The 17,183-nt window shown below is 38.4% G+C and overlaps 1 protein-coding gene across 2 annotated transcripts in view; it reads left to right on the top strand.

Annotated features, from left to right (window-relative positions):
• Positions 1–17,183, top strand: part of ASTN2 (astrotactin 2) — a 570,610-nt gene that overhangs the window by 146,663 nt on the left and 406,764 nt on the right. For both annotated transcript variants that reach the window (XM_075184700.1, XM_075184701.1), the window contains one exon: positions 5,536–5,643. In XM_075184700.1, the coding sequence (XP_075040801.1) occupies positions 5,536–5,643 (108 nt within the window). The remainder of the gene's footprint in view (positions 1–5,535; positions 5,644–17,183) is intronic.

Consider the following 17,183-nt stretch of genomic DNA (forward strand, 5'->3'; position numbering starts at 1 on the left):
ATATCGTCTGACAGTTCTGTAAGAATATGGCACTGGCTTGCTATATGTCCTCTAAACTGGAGCTGACTACAGTTCCCTGCCAAGCAGCTTTCTGGTTTAGCTCCAGGTCATTAAATTTCTAGCAAGACATGTCCAGATTCACTTAGGGCCTGATTCATTAAGGAAAGTAAAGCAAAAAAAAGGAGTAACTTTGCACCTTGGCAATACCATGTTGCATTGGAGAGGGAAGTAAATATAAAAATGCGATGGAAAATTTATAGTTGGTGTAGGGCATGTCCTAGATCTTCTTTATATTTCAGTGTAAAAATAAAGCTATCAAGTATTTGTGTGCGACATGAAAAAGCAGCCAGTATTTTCCTTACTTGCAAACTAATAAACTAATTTTCATCCCTTGCATTGTAACATGGTTTGTCAGAAGAAGAAATCTTACTCCTTCTGTTTGCCTTACTTTCCTTAATGAATCAGACCCTTACAGTATAAACAGATCTAAAGAAATATATCCAAAATCTAGGAGATGGTTCCAAAAGAAAGACACTGCAGTAGACTGAGGCATATCTTGTGCCAGGTACAAAACAATGGGCTATATTTGGTGCCATAGCTAATATTCAGACTTGTTTCTGGTGTCAAGTCAAACATGCTGCTTATTCTATTATACAGAGCCATATTTGATGTTAAGTCTAATATTCAGATCTATATCTACTGTCAAGTCTGATATGTACATCCTTCCTCATGCACTTACCAATCCTCATCTTCCATTTAGTAAGATTGAAAAACATAGGTCCATAGAGGTCAACCTAAATAGAAAGCATGACAAAGCCTAAAGTGTAACAGTTGCAATTTAGCCTCATCTGGGGAATATAATTCAATCCTGCCCCCAAAGATGCCAATTGGATACATTAAGTGAATCAATCATCCCTATAATGTTCTCTATTGATTACAGCTAAAGTCCCACAAAAAAATACCCATACAAATATATACAGCACTGACATGGAACTGGGAGAGAGTATAATGCATAATGTATCAACAAAAATGAAACAATCTAACGATGGCAGATTATAGGTAAATATACTATTTGTTGTCTGAAAGGCACTTAATACATTTTTAAATTTGTTTCAAAGTTTGCTATCATCACCTCCTGTTTAAGGGATTTCACAGCTTATCCACTGTAACGGTAAACAATTCCTTCTTATTATGATGCCCCCTCCCCCCCATCCTCTGTATGATCCTTAGTACAAAAAGTTGTTAGACAAACCTCTTCATGTGCCTTTCTTGTCAAATAAGCATCGTTTTTTTATATAATTTAACCCTCTCATTGTCTTTATTGATGAAATTGCCACCTCTGAAACTTATTAAGTTGTCCTTTGTCCTTCATACAGTGCCCAAAACTTTACCTTATATTCATGATGTAAATGGTTATACTATGTTTGCAACCCAAGCATTTATGTTTCTTGTTAAGTATCCCAGAATTATATTCTACTTTCACCTGCTGCCATACACTGTTGATGTTTGGTTATCTGTCAGCTAGTATTCCTAAATTCTTTTCCATCTCAGTGTTTCCCATTTATATTCCATTTAAAGTATAAGTAGCATAGTTATTACGATGGACAATCCTTAGATGAATAACCCTACATTTATTTACATTACATTTAGTCTTTTTGCCCAGAGTGGCATTTTGACTAAAGTTTTCTGTAACATGTTATCACAATGTTCTGTGTAAATACATCTACATAGTTTAGAACCATAAGTAAATGTGTACACTTCATGTTCTACAAGGTCCTTAATAAAAAAATTGAAAATCACAGGTCCCAGTACTGATCCACAGGATACACCACTACTAAATTTATCCAGGTCTGAATATATTCCTTTTCTAATGACACTACCTTTTGCCTTCTGTCATTCATCCATTTCTCTTCCCATGTACATACTTTTATTATTATTATTATTATTATTATTATTATTATCATTATCGTATATTTGAAAGGTGCCACAGTGCTCCGCAGCGCGGTACAGCATGGAAAACAGTGTATACAGAAAACAGGGACATAGATAAAATAAACGCAGACATGAAAACAAAGGGTATAAAGGACCCTGCTCATTAGAGAGCTTACATTCTAAGTGGAAGAGGGCACAGCTGAAACAAGAGGAGCAAATGGGGTTCAAAGTGGAGATTGGTACAGGGGTGAGGGTGCATTAGTGTGAATAGTGTTATTGGGGTAAGTAACCTTTAAAAAAGAGATGGGTTTTCAGAGAGCATCTAAAGATTTGAAGGCTGTGGGAAAGCCTGATTGAGCATGATAGGGAATTCCATAAGTGGGGAGCAGCACCGGAGAAGTCTTGCAATCGAGAGTGAGAGGTGGTTACCAGAGGCTAGACAAGGAGCAGGTCAGAGGTAGGTCTAAGAGGGCAAGAGGGAGAGTATGTTGTTATGAGACTTGAGATGTATGCTGGGGTAGTGTTGTTGAGGGCTTTGTACTTTTCTCTTTAGAACAAGTTTTCTCATCTTATGTACTGAACTGTTATATAGAACAAAGTGTAAAGCTTTTGTATAACAATAATATATCACATCAAACCATGCTGACACTGTTATTACACATATATTTATAATAGATTTTAGAATCACATCCTCTCGAATAATATATCCATATTAATAGTGATATCTATATTTTCCTAGCTCCTATTTTCCCCCCTTTTTTAAAGATTGGCACCACATCTGCTTTCAGTCAATCTTGTGGTACTAACCCAGTTATGGTGGAGTTCATAAATATAAGAAACAATGTTCCATCAATTACTTTGCATAGTTCCATTAGCACATAAGTGTGGATGCCACCTGGACCAAGTGCTTTCAATCTTGTTTAGGCATAAATTCGCCTTCTCCTGTTTTAGACAAGAAACAAGGTAATTTGTCCTATGAGAAAAATAACATATTTGAAAGACCATCTTTTGCTTTATTTTGTACAATTATTTTGTGTTTTAGTAGCCCAACATTCTAAGTTTTATTTATCTTTCTGTTTATGTACTTGAAAAATGTATTATAATTAAACTTCCATTTTGCAATCCATTTTTTCAACTTCAAATCAGCTAACTTGATTTACTTTCTACATAGTTTGCTACACTTCTTGTATTTACATTTGCATTCTAGTCCTTTCTAGACTATATAATAATTTAAATTCTCTCTTTTTCCCTTCACTATCTACTATACTTACTTATTTAACCACATTGGTTTAATTGTATTCATAGAAATGGTGTTGCTATATGATATGCAACATTATTTATTTAAATATTTTAGTTTTACATTTTAAAGTTTCTCATTTATCCTCTGTTTCATTTTACTTTCCCGGTCTATGAGCTTCATACAATTCATAGTTCTTGTAGTTATCTTGCATAACATTTCTTGAAACTAAAGTCAAAAGTTACCATGTTGTGATTACTAGTCCCTAATGTAATTGGTTTTGCTACCACTTCCGAAATATACTTTTCTTTTAAAATAGATAGAAAAAATATGCTTCCTTTGACAGAACTACTATGCTGTACTTTGAGTTCATGCTAGGTAGCTCTAAACATATTCCACTCAGTACTTAACAAGTGTATTTTCCTGAATGTATATCTAGGATCTGTCTACCTATAAAGACTTTACATTGTCATAATCTTCTCAAATATACCCCTACTGGGCAAGTTTCCAACAAGTTGTTACATAAATATTTCGTACCCTTACTGAACATGCTTGTTCCCTTCCAACTTCACCTTTCCACCAACCAAATCTCAGTTATATTCACTATATCTTAGCTATCTTCCAAAATCATTAGTTCACTTATTTTGTGTGGAAGACTCCTGGAATTTAGTACCATGCATTTGATATTTTTACTGACCCTTTTAATTTTACGTACATGTTTATCACCACATGTATCCCCACTCCTTCCCCAATTCCCTTGACTAAGCCTTATTTCGTGTCTACAATATTGCACACCACTTTTGTCATCACATCCCCCTAATTTCTAGTTTAAAAATCTCATTTAGCGGTCCACTTTGTCTGCCCCCCAGTCGTTGGGAACCCGGGCTCAGTCTCAACTCCCTCCCTCCGTTTTTCCCCTCTCACCCTCCTCCTTCTATACCATATACACTGTCACACTCTCTCACACTTCTTTAAGGTTTTTTATTGACACACTGTTCCATAATCCATTTACCTATTTATATTGTGCTAATGCCCCGATTGGGTTTGTTCTTTATATACTGGTTTACTATTTATTATGTCATTTATTTTTGCCCTCTTGGGGCAGTGTAAAATATCTGTTAATTGTGTGACAAAAATTTACAAAGAACAGGTTTAAAAAAACCTAAACTCATTTAGCCTACTTACCATCTTCTCCTACGGCGCAGTGCACACGCTCCATTGGCGTGAAGCCATTCCCTACTTTAGAGCCTGTTTCTTAGAGAGAAGTCCTCCAAAATCCCCAAAAAACTCTTTCCAATTAAACCTACTTATTAACAAGGATGTTTTTGTTGTTCCCTGTTCTGCACTGAATTCTAGCAGTACAGTATAGGCCAGGAACGAAAACAGCTAACAGCCATGGATTGAATTAGCAGTTAGCTGTTCGGGAGAGAGCAGAAGGGGTATAAAATACAGTGAGAGGTTTAATCTCAATTGATACCATGAAGGGAAGTCACAAGTACCAAATATGTAGATACTTCCAGGCCAGCTGGTATCAGTCTCTGCATATGCCTCCCCATCATCTCCCCTCATGATGCTGCCTGAAGAGAACTGAGCAGCTTGCCTTATGGTACTTGTGTCCATGATAATAGTCTGTATTGGTCTAGCTGTTCCTAGGTGGATATAGGGATGCAGAGGTGGTCATGTTCTTCTTAGTAGTAGTGTTGTGACCATTTGATGTCTGCATCTTGGAGCCAAACAGTGACAGTGTTCAATCTCTGCATATCCTGCCCATAATAGTCTATGTAATTTCTGTGTTCATGACACATATCTACTCATACATTGTAGGCATAAGTCATGAAAATAATCTACATAGAATGTAAATGGTGCATTTGTCTGACTTTCAAAGTGCAAAAAAAGTTCCCATTTTTCAGAAGGCCCATTTTTATGCCACTAGAAAAGGAAAATGTATTAACATTTAGACTCAGATTCAGACTCTTGATAAAACTGTATTAATATCAACAGTGAGGATAAATTCATATAGCATCTAAATGGTAAACTCCACAAATGGGTGTATGGTTTACTTTTTTTAAAAAAATACAGTGTAAAGGATGTTAAGAAATTTAGATTATATAGCACAGCAAACATTTCCTAAATGTCTTAGTGTAAAGCAATATGTAGCCAAAAACATATTATAAAATGAAATTACATAATAAACTTAAAACTATCTCCATCGGTTAGAAATCTATAAGAGTTAGATGTTTATATCAAGAAGGAAATTTAGGCTTTTATACTATAACATTAAACTGAAGAAAGTAATGAAATATTTTAATAAAGTACAATGACACTATTCAGAAACAATTTGCCATATTGTGCTGCTTCTCCCATAGATCCAACAGGATTTCTGAAGTCAGAAGAGAACTCTGGATCAGAGACAGGAGATGAGACACAGTTGACAATGCAAGGACGGCAGCATGAAAACCAGCAGAGAAGCAAAGGTAAGAACAGCATGTGTCTATAAGAGTGGTCTACTAATGTACTTTTATTCGTAATCAAAGCTGTTCTCCTCAGATGAAAAGTCTATAGCTTTATAAAATGAAAGATATCTTTGAAAGAAACATAATGAATACCTTGCACATATTCATTTCCATAGTGATTATGTAAACTGCACGTACATTCAAAAGATTGTCAAATGTCACTTGCTAAGATTATTAATATTTGGGTCGTTTGGATGCTTCCTTTCATAGAAACATTCAATGATGATGGAGACCAATTGACTTTCCTAGTCTTCCAGTTTAGCATACGTTTGATTTATTATACTTCTTTATTTGTAATACTGGTTCAACGAGAGAAATTAAGACAGTTATGACAGCCCATTAGCTGAAAACTGTGCCACCTCTAGTCAAAAATGGAAATTTATTTATAACAATAAAAAAAAGTGGCCTCACTTTGCTTTTATAATGATGCAAGAACACCTACTTGTCCACCATTGAAATTTCAAGACGCACACCCACTGATTTTTCTCCTAAAATCCTGTTAATTTTAGCATTATTTATGTATTTTATTCATCATGAGAGTGAGCGGACATCATAAGTGTGCCTAGTTTTGCACTTGCAAATGAAAAGAACAATATTTCACATCGAGGGAATTTATTATATAAATGAGTTTGTGGGGGTTGAAAAAGTGAATTTAAGAAGTGTTCTCTGTATACCACAATCTTTTCCTCCTCCCAAAAGGACTTGATTTTTCTGGTGTCAACAGATGATTCTCATGTACATACTATGATATATCTGTAAAGACAGTAGACCCTTCGATTTAACATATAAAAGCACTGTTAGATATGCTGTATGAGAGAGTGTATGTAGCTGTTTAGGCTAGGTAGGAAATATATTTGCAATATAGATTTTATGGGTCTATTGCATTTAATTTAAAGAAAAGAGAATGTCCACAAAGGTATTCCTTTTACTACATATATTTTAGTTAAATTCATGTAAGAGGATAATACTAGGACTAGTTGTAGATAATTGATTTAAGGATAGAAAACTGATAATTCGTATAAATTGAATTTATTCAGACTGTGTTACAGCTCTTAATTTTGTACCAAAAGGATCAATACCGGACCTGTCTTTTTTAATGTCTTTATTAATAACCTTTTGGATGGCCCAGAAAGTATGATATCGATATTTGCATATGACAATAAACTGTATTGGTTTAGAAAGTGAAATTTAAAACAGGATAGTATCTTACTACAGAAGATTCTAAACAAATTGAAAATTTGCAAAGGAAAATTGCATACTGTATATTCACTAACTAGAGATTCCAAGGTTGTTCTTGATCGACAGAGATAAACACATAAAATAAAATAAAAAATGCGATTCAAGAAGCATTTTGCAAATCAAAATGGATGATCATCATCATGATCATCAACATTTATTTATATAGCGTCAGCAGATTTCATAGCGCTTTACAATTGGGAACAAACAGTAATAAAACAATACTAGGTAATACATACATACAGAGAGGTAAGAGGGCCCTGCTTGCAAGCTTACAATCTATGGGACAATGGTTTGATAAACAAGGGTAAGTGCTACATCATATTGAATATTTGTCCAGCTAGAATGCAAAGGTTACAAAGTATTTAGTGGGCTGTACGCTTAGTCACACAACTATGTTGGTCAGAGGGTTGTTGTCTTGTGTTAGCTGTGTAGAGAGTGGTAATAGGGTAATCTAGGGAAATTAAGAGGGTGGTAGAGGAATATTATAAGCTTGTCTGAAGAGGTGAGTTTTCAGGGAACACTTGAAGATTTGAAGACTAGAGAAAAGTCTTGTTGTTCGAGGGAGTGAAATACATAAAGTGGGTGCAGCCTGAAAAAAGTCCTGTAACCAAGTATGGGAGAAAGTAATGACAGTGGAAGAGAGACGCAGATCTTGTGCAGGACAGAGGTGTCGAGTTGGGAGTTATTTTGAGACAAGTGAGGAGATGAATGTCGGTGCAATTTTGTTGATGTTAGTAAAAAAAAATTATATTGTATTCTTTGGGAAACAGGCAACCAATGTAGAGACAGACAACGTGACTCAGCAGAGGAAAAACTAATTGGGAGGGAAAATCAATCTAGCCGCTGTGTGCAAAATAGATTGTAGGGGCTTGAGTCTGATTTTGGGAAGACCAGTGAGGAGGGAATTACAATAGCCGATGCCGGAGATGATGAGTGCATGAATTCAAGATTTTGCAGTATCTTGAGTGAGATATGTATATATTCTGGAAATGTTTTTTAGATGTAGGCAGCCTGATGTAAATACAGAGTTGATGTGAGGAACAAAGAATAGTTGGAGTGGAGTGGAGTTGGAGTGTCAAGGATTACAGCTAGGCAGTGGGATTGCGTAGTGGGATTTATGGTCATGTTGCATGAGAAATTGAAAGGTCAGACAAGAAGCTTCTATTGTTGGGTGGGAATATTATTAATTCTGTTTTTGAAAGATTGAATTTGAGTTGGCGAGAGGACATCCAAGATGAAATGGCAGAAAGACAGTCAGAAATGCGAGACAACACAGATGGCGAGAGATCAGGAGTTAATAGATAAATTTGTGTATCATCCGTATAGAGATGATACTGAAATCCAATGGAGCTTATTAGTTTTCCAAGATAAGTGGTGTAGATAGAGAATAGCAGAGGACCTAGGACTGAGCCATGTGGTACTCCAACTGATAAAGGAAGTGGAATGGAGGTTGTTCCAGAGAAATTAACATTGAAAGAGCGATTAGATAGGTAGGATGAAAACTAGGATAGGTTAGTGTATTGAAGACTTAGGGATTGTAGTGTCTGTATGAGGAGAGAGTGGTCAACAGTGTCAAATGCAGCAGAGAGATCCTGGAGATCTAGAAGAGAGTAATCACCTTTAGTTTTAGCTGTGATTACATCATTGACAACCCTGGTCAGCGCAGTCTCTGTGGAGTGTTGAGAGTGAAAGCCAGATTGAAGAGGATCCAATAGGTTGTTTTCAGAAAGGAAACATGTGAGGCAAGTGTAGGCAATTCTCTCAAGAAGTTTGGAGGGGCATGGGTGCTGAGAGATGGGGTGGTAATTTGAGAGAGAGTTTGGGTCAGAATTTTGTTTTTTTTAGTATAGGAGTAATCACTCCGTGCTTGAATAGTGATGGAAAAATACCAGTAGAGAGAGAGATTACAGATTTTAGTTAGAGGTGGAATGAGCACACGAGACAAGGTCTTACCAATTTGTGAGGGTATAGGATCAAGAGGACAAGAGGTAGAGTATGCAGATAAGAAGAGAGTAGGCACTTCCTCTTCATTTGTGGTATCAAATGAAGAGAGGGTGTCAGAGAATGCTGGGAAGGAATTGAGCCAATTGCTAGATTGCAAGAACCTTGGCACTGATGTTAGTCAGAGGGTTTGGGGTGGGAGGATTGAGAAGAGATTTAAATGTATTAAAATGGTGTTTGGGGTTAAAAGCCGGAGCATAGATGAGAGATTGGAAGTATGCTTGTTTAGCAGTGTCCATAGCATTTCGGTAGGATTGGTAGTTAAGAGTATATGCTGTCAGGCCCCGTCCCTTCCCTCCTTTTGGACAGCCGCCTGTCACTTCCTCCGCTGCATCTGATTGCCTGCCGGTCCCGTTACTCATGCGTGTCCCATTGCCAGGCCGATGACATCACGTTGCCGAGATCTCATTGGCCACTAGCTCTATTTAAGACTGACTCTGACACCATGCTGGTGCCAGAGTATTGGCTCATTCCAGCTCCAGCGTTCCTGTGTATTATTTAGCTTATCCTGCTCTCCAGTGTTTCCTGTTGACCTGGCTTGTCTGACCACTCTATTGGATTCTCCCTGTGCATTGATCCCTTCTGGAGGTTACCAACTTGGCTTATCTAATCACTCTATTGGATTTTCCCTGTGCCTTGACCCCTTCTGGAAGTTACTTACCTGGCTTGTCTGACTATTCTAGTGTATTTCTACCTGTGTGCCTCTGCTGCTAGCTTGTTACAGATCTGGCTTACCTGTCTACTCTCTTATGTACCTCGCTATACGGCTCAGTAAAGGACCACGAACTGTGCGGCTCCCCCAGCAAAACCATACCTCCTTGCGGGGGTTCCTGGAGAAGACCAGGGGTGCGTTAGACTCTGCACCTTCTACTTGAGCTGTGCCAACATTAGCAGGTATGCCTTTTATCAGAATTGTGACATATGCGCTGAAATCATTAGAGGTACAAGATTTGCTCCAGTGACGTTCTGCTTTACGAGAAAGTTTTTGTAGATTTCCTGTTACTTTAGTGTGCCGCGGTTGACAACGAAGTCTATGAAGAGTCGCTGGAGCCACTTGATCAAGCGCTGTTGCTAGCGTAAGGTAAAAATGAGGAACTGCCATATCAGATGAGGAGAATGTAGAAATTTGGGTGAGAAGGTGTTGGAGAGGGGTGGAAAACTGTAGAAAATCAATAGACTTAATATCCCTGCGGGCATGAGGAGGCTTGGAAGAGTTTGACAGCAGGGAGGTTAAAGAACTGAGAGTGAGCGAGTAACTAATAAGGTGATGATCCAAGAGGGGGAAAGGAGTGTTAAGGAAAATAGTAGAGATGTTCACTGACCCCCGTTTTCTGGTTTTGGCTTTGGATCTGGATTAATTTCATGTTTTGGTTTTGGCAAAACCGCCCTCATGTTGTTTGGTTTTGGTTTTGGTTTTGGATCTGTATTTTTTAGACTTTATTCGCTTCGCCAGGATCCAAGAGCTATCAGCATCTGCAAATCGAATCATTACATTTTGGCCACTGTGCTTGAACCTATGTTTAAGAGCTATATCTTCTCTTTCTTTCCAACTGACCTAGATCTCAAGAGATGCAATAAGCTCCTGGTCATCAAGCTGCAGCGCAAGTGGTACATGACACAATGATATCTCTTCCTTCAGATTCTCTGGAAAATGCTACTAGAAAAAAACATAGCTTTCTCAAGACACCCAGTGGTGATGCAGATGAGTCTGCACAACATTTTGACATTTGATCTGGTCTAAAAGAATTGCCCAAAAATCGTGACAGTTCTTCCATACAATGAACTACAAATTCCATAAGGAAGGCCATTACTGGCAATTACATCAAAATACACAGACTTCTGTGATGGTGGATTCCAGCGGGGATGAATTAGTATTGTTTGAGGATGATGTACACACTGATGAGGATGAATATGATGACAGTGTAGATTGCAGATGCTGAGACCTAGCTGAGAGAAGGGAGCTAGCTGATGCTGGTATGCTTGGTAATATTTTGGGTAGAATGGCAAGTTGACAATTTTATGTTTTTCTACAGTGAACTTTCACCTTTATTAGAGAAGTGTTTTTTTCTTTAAAAAGGTACAAGCTTTTTGTTTACTTTTTTGTTTCCCTGACTTAAAAACATTATCCACTTGAACATAGGCTTTAGCACATGAGGTAGAGGGACTAGTGTCATCATGACTGGAGAGTGACAAGAACAATGCCACCCCTCCTGTTTCTGTATGAGCTATGACACAGTAGAATGTCACTGGAGACTTTTAAGAACACTGGCAGCACTTTAATTACAACTTCTGTTTCAGAACTGAACCCTGCCACCTCTCCTGTTTCTGAGTGAGCTATAGTACAGTAAAATGTAACTGCAGATTTAGTTCAAGACTGCTAGCCCTATTACTTCTATTTCAGCAATGACAATTAGCAATGAAGAAATGGAGCTCTCCTCTGTGTGTTACCTATATAACATAGTACAATGTGACTGCAGATGTAGAAGACCAAGCCTGCTTGCCCTATTATTTTTATTTCAGCACTGACAATTAGCAATGGATCAATGGAGCTCTCCTCTTTGTGTTTCACCTATATAGCACAGTACAATGTGACTGCAGATTTAGAAGACCAAGCCTGCCAGCCCTATTATTTCTATTTCAGCAATGACGATTAGCAATGGAGCTCTCCTCTTTGTGTGTTACCTATATAACACAGTACAATGTGACTGCAGATTTAAAACACCAAGCCTGTCAGCACTATTATTTCTATTTCAGGAATGACAATTAGCAATGGAGCTACCTTTAACTGTGCTACCCCTTCTGTGTCCCTCTGTGTTTGATTGGAATATGTAGGGAATCCACTTAGCATCTTTTGTTGCCCATTAAAAGCATTTAGCAGACCTGTCCAATATTTGGGTCTGAATCAGAGTGAGTACTCTGCCAGTTTCTGTAGCGTAGGTCGTGTGAAATCGCTTTGTGCATGCCCAGAAAACTGGACGCACACATATGCACCCATGCAGATTTTCACAATTCTGCTTCATACGCCTTTTGGATAGATGGGACAGGGACGTTCTAAAGGAGGCAGAGTACAGTCGAGGCTTGTTTGCGCAACTGCAAACAGATGCTGACCAGAACAAAGTTGTATATGCGCCTAAATGGTCAGGGGTAGGTGTAAATAGTGGATGATAATGATAACAATCCCCAACACTAGTGAACTGCTTATAAGTAGCTGTTTGTGAATACTCCACTTATGCTGATTGGTGATTTCTTTGTCGCTCGGGTATATATTATGTTTTTGTATGCATGTTTAAGCAAAAAAATAAATGGTCCTCTATACGCGAGACTGGGAGTTATTTCTGCTGTACTAGAGAGGTTATAGCAGTTTTACTGGTGCCTAATAGAGAATGTGTTTGCTGCAAATAAAATAAATGGATACAAACATTAAAATATTTAAAAATAAAAATATTTAAATAAAAGATGTGTGTGTGAACTGCCTTTAAGGGAGAGACCGAATGTGTAAAATTCTGTATAAATCAGTGATCTTTTAGTTCTGTATGTTCTGTGTGTGAGATAAATATCTGTATCTAGTGTGTGACAGAGTTGTTTTGTGTGCAATGTCTATATGTGGTTCTCTCAGTGAAGACTGCTTTCTTTGTATGTCCCAGTTCCCCTGTGGAATACATTACAACAGAAGTTGGCACTCAAGAGAATTTAATATGGTAAGATAAGTGTTAGATCCATATATGAAGAATATACATAAAGAACATACATATAATTTCAAATCCCCATGTTTGTGTCGGTTTCTGGTGCTCAGGTTTATCCCACAGTCCAAAACATACTGGTAAGCTTATAGGCTGCTAAAAATAAAAAAATGTTCTCATGTGCTTTTGTGGTAGAGAATTTACACTGTAAGCTCCATTGGGGAATCCACTGAATGTGGATGAATAAATAATCTCTGTTCAGTGCTGCGTAATATGGTGCTATATAAATAAACTATAATTGGGTGGTGCTATATAATTTATTAATAATAATAATAATAATAATAATAATAATAATAACAATAATATAATGCATAACACATTCTCCTCATACTAGTGTACAATGAAGGAGATTTATGAGTTGTAACTTTTTTCTAAATGATCAACTCACATTCATTCAGTTAAACCATGAAAAACTTGTTAGTAAGCTTTTGATTTTGTAAAATTAGTTATATTTAGTATCTCCCCCTAATTATGACTAATGTAAATATTTCCAATCATAAAAAAGATAATATGTTATCCTATGATCTTCCAAGACCATTCGTACACATTCATTCGTAGACCATGAGAAAAATATTTATCCAAATGCTTCACAAACCAGTATCTACATCAGTAAGATTGGAACAATGTACTTTCCTCTTTAACATTTCTCTTGATTTCTCTCTTATTGAATTATACATATCTTTTACTTTAAACACCATAATTGTCTGACATGTACACAAAAGTTGTGATGAATGGAATTATAAATAGATTAAGTAAAACATATCCGACTGCAGAATTAACAAATGACTTTTACCATTCAGAGATAAATTTCCTAAACTTTTCCCACTATGAAGCTGTGAAAAACTATTCATATTCAATCTTTTCTCATTTACCTCGCTGGAGTTTAAACAAAATTTATGGTTCCTCTAGTTGTACTATTAATATTTTTAATAACTCCTTATCCTGTATAATTTCTTCTATCCATTGTCTCCACTGAAATTCATCAGTTTTCAATATATTAAACTGTATTGTGAGCACACTGATATTAATTGAGAGGGCTGAAGAAATATTAATCTGCGTCATGCCAATATATCCAATTTCAATAGAAATACATGGTGGCTCAGTGGTTAGCACTTCTGCCTCACATGCTGAGCTCATGAATTCAATTCCTGACCAAAGCCTTATCTTTTTGGAGTGTTTGTATGTTCTCCCTGTGTTTGCATGTATAATATATAATTGTCAGGGCCATCTTTTCCATTGGGCATGATGGGCAGCTGCCAGAGGGCCCTACCTGCAAGGGGGCCCCATAGGCATGGCTCTTAATGAGAATAAATAATCCTGCAAAATAAAAAATCCTGCAAAAAAACCTTCAAGGGTCACTGAGCAAGTACATCTATCTATCTCTATCGCTATATATCTATATCTATATCTGTATCTGTATACATCTATATATCTATATCTATATCTAGGGGCCCCGGTGCACTGCTCTGCCCGGGGGCCCATAATGTTGTTAAGATGGCCCTGATAATTGTATGCTACAATAAGTGTCCTCTGGTTTTCTTCCACACTCCAAAAACATACTGGTATGTTAATTGGCTGCTATCAAATTGCCCCTAGTCTGTATGTTTGTGTTAGGGAATTTAGATTATAAGCAACAATGGGACTGGTAGTGATGTGAGTGACAAATATTATCTGTACAGAGCGGCGGAGTTAGTGGTGCTATATAAATAAATGATGATGATGAATATAATCCCTTTCTCAGACTGTATACAAGAAGAATGGACGCTTGAACCAAATTCCAATGAGATCTAACTTTTATACAAACGAATAACAAGATCATAGGACTGTGACGAAACATGGAGTTGCTTTCACTTTACTCTGTATGTACCTCATTGCTCGCAAAATATGGACTAAAGAACTGGTACTTCTATAGCCCTTTTCAGTGTTACCCAGAACACCAGGGTGCTGGGAAGGTGACAACGTCCCATTACTTGAAGGTTGAGCTTTCCCCAAGGTTATAATGGTGTTATATTGTTCATTGGTGTAAATTTTATGTTACAATGTTGGTGTTCCAAGTTAAATGTATAGTTAACTGTATTAATATTATACCCAGGGGCAGGCTGGACAGGGAGCAGGAGGGCATTTGCCCCCTGGACTGGTCCCATAGTAAAGTCGAACACACTTAATCTCATGAAGTTTGTGCTCACATACACAAACACTTACCTATCAAGGGTTAAGTTTTTCTGTAAGGTCCTTGCTTGCCAATAGGATCCATCGAGGGAGTGTTCTGTTTTTTTTTTATATATATAAACCCACTCTGGCTGCTCTCATGCCTCATTCGCCTGCACAAAATCTGTGGAGTCTGTGTGAGTCCATCAAAGGATTAGTATTGTGTCACTTCTTGGGCCTTTTGGCTAAGATCAAGTGCAGTTGTTGCAGCGCTGTACTTGGTCCTCTCGTCAGAGGACTGGAAGGCTGCGTTGAAAGCCGGGTGCAATGAATCACTGGTTCACCTTAAACCTGTGATTTTGTTGGCACTTTAGACCACCTTCTCTTACGCACTCGGTTTCCTTTGTGCCCCGGCCTTATGGCTGGGTGGAAACATTTTTTATAATAGCCCAGCCATGACGCTGGGGCCGTAACCACTTGAAACTTTTTTACTTTTTATTTTTCTATTTATTATTTACTTATTTACTTATTATTATTTCACTTTTGTGGTTTTTTTTGTTTCACAGATTTTAAGGGTGCGGGCAGGCCCTTATGTGCTCTACGTCCCTGAAGGTCTAGGGGGGTTCCGGGCTCCCTGAACCCACTGATGCCCTATCTTCTGTGGGATGGGCAAGTTTGTTGTGCTCTGGGTGAAGCTACCTAACCTTGCAGTGAAGGGTTTCTGAAGACCTTTACCCGCTAAGAGACCTTTAGGTTCCAGGGCTCGGAATTAGGGCTTTTTCTCTTTAGAGGAGAGCCAAATCCGCACGTTTTTGGTTTTTACACCTTTTTTCGGCACTTAGGATATGAAAGCACTGTTCCCAGGCTTTCAAGAAAAAAAATAGTATTGTATCAATTATATTTAACCTTTCTGTACTTTTACTTATCTTGTTTCTTTCTCAGATTTCTCATTATGAAGTTATGCCTCTGCTCTCATTCCTTTCTCCCCCACCAACCATTTAATAAGTGTGCCCCTGGTGTGGCTCCAGGGCTACTGCTTGCAATAGCAGCTAGTTACTAGCTTCTATGAGGTGATGTTCATCCCCTCACATTTCCATGACTGGAACTGCCACCACTGAGGGACAAATAAGTATACCCCCCACTGGCAGCACTACACCCAATCAGCACCAGACTAGCTGCCCAGAGGATGTTGATGTATTAGGTGAGCCCAGTGAGTGGGCTGCTTGTAGTGTATAAACCCCTCCCTTGCCAACACAACATGATGTCAGTGGTGAGCTGTCAAGCAATACATTGACACAGACCCAGAACTCCCTAGCCCTTTTTTGTCTAGTACCCTAGGGTGTACAGCTTTGGCTTGATGATTGGGTACCCCTATTTCCAGGGGTACCCCTGGAAATAGGGGTACCCAATCATCAAGCCAAGCTCCCCTGTAACTCTACTTTGAAGCCAGAGGGGCATCAGCTGGTGATGAGGGAATTCAGCTCCACACCCCACACACTGGGGTTGAATTGTTCCAACCCACCTGCCTGAACACAACTTCCCCCCCAATTTGCCCCCTGTCCGCCCATCCTGCCACCAGTTTAACCAGCTGCGACATACTCTACATTTCCACTTCAGTACCACAGATTCTACTGGGTGAGTAAGATTTTCAGGCGGCGCACCGGAGTGTCACAGCAAATTGAATGGAGCAACAGATGATGGACGACGCCATTCAGCGCGACGTACAGGAGCAAGGCGAACCTATGGACACAGGCCCTGTGATGTTTCTTTGGTGAGTATGACCCCCACACCGCATTTTCTCTACATAACACTTGACATGTCATGTTTAGTACAGTTCCGGCTCTTCGATGCTGGCCATGGTCCACAAACCTTATGAGGCCATTACACACACCTATGCCGCACAGCTTGAGATAGTGGGTGGTGACAGGGTAAAATAGGTTATTCCATCACTGGGGATGGTTATCAGGGTAGAGGCTTATAAGTCTTGTCCAACTTGGCTGGCATGCCTATTATATTTTGCGGCAGCTTACATAGATACTGGACCAACGGCAAGCTAAAACATGATTCATTATCTCCGTATGAGAAGCAACATTTTATCTATGAGGAAGAAGTAGTATGTCATCCATTTGAATTAAGCTCAGTGACCAACCCAGCTTATCGCCTTGTTTTACTAATGTAGAAATTGATGAGACTGCGCAGAGTCACCATGCTTACTGTCATTGGGACTATGTCTCCCACACAGGAGAGGCTTGGCATGCCTTGACATGGGCTAAATGGGGTTTTGCCTTTAATATATGTAAAAATAACCTTATACCTTCCTCCCATTATCAACAAAGGGTTTCATTTTGTAGTTTAATATTTTCATCTGCCGAC

The sequence above is a fragment of the Mixophyes fleayi genome, chromosome 9, assembly GCF_038048845.1.
Source record: "Mixophyes fleayi isolate aMixFle1 chromosome 9, aMixFle1.hap1, whole genome shotgun sequence".
NCBI classification, from domain to species: domain Eukaryota; kingdom Metazoa; phylum Chordata; class Amphibia; order Anura; family Limnodynastidae; genus Mixophyes; species Mixophyes fleayi.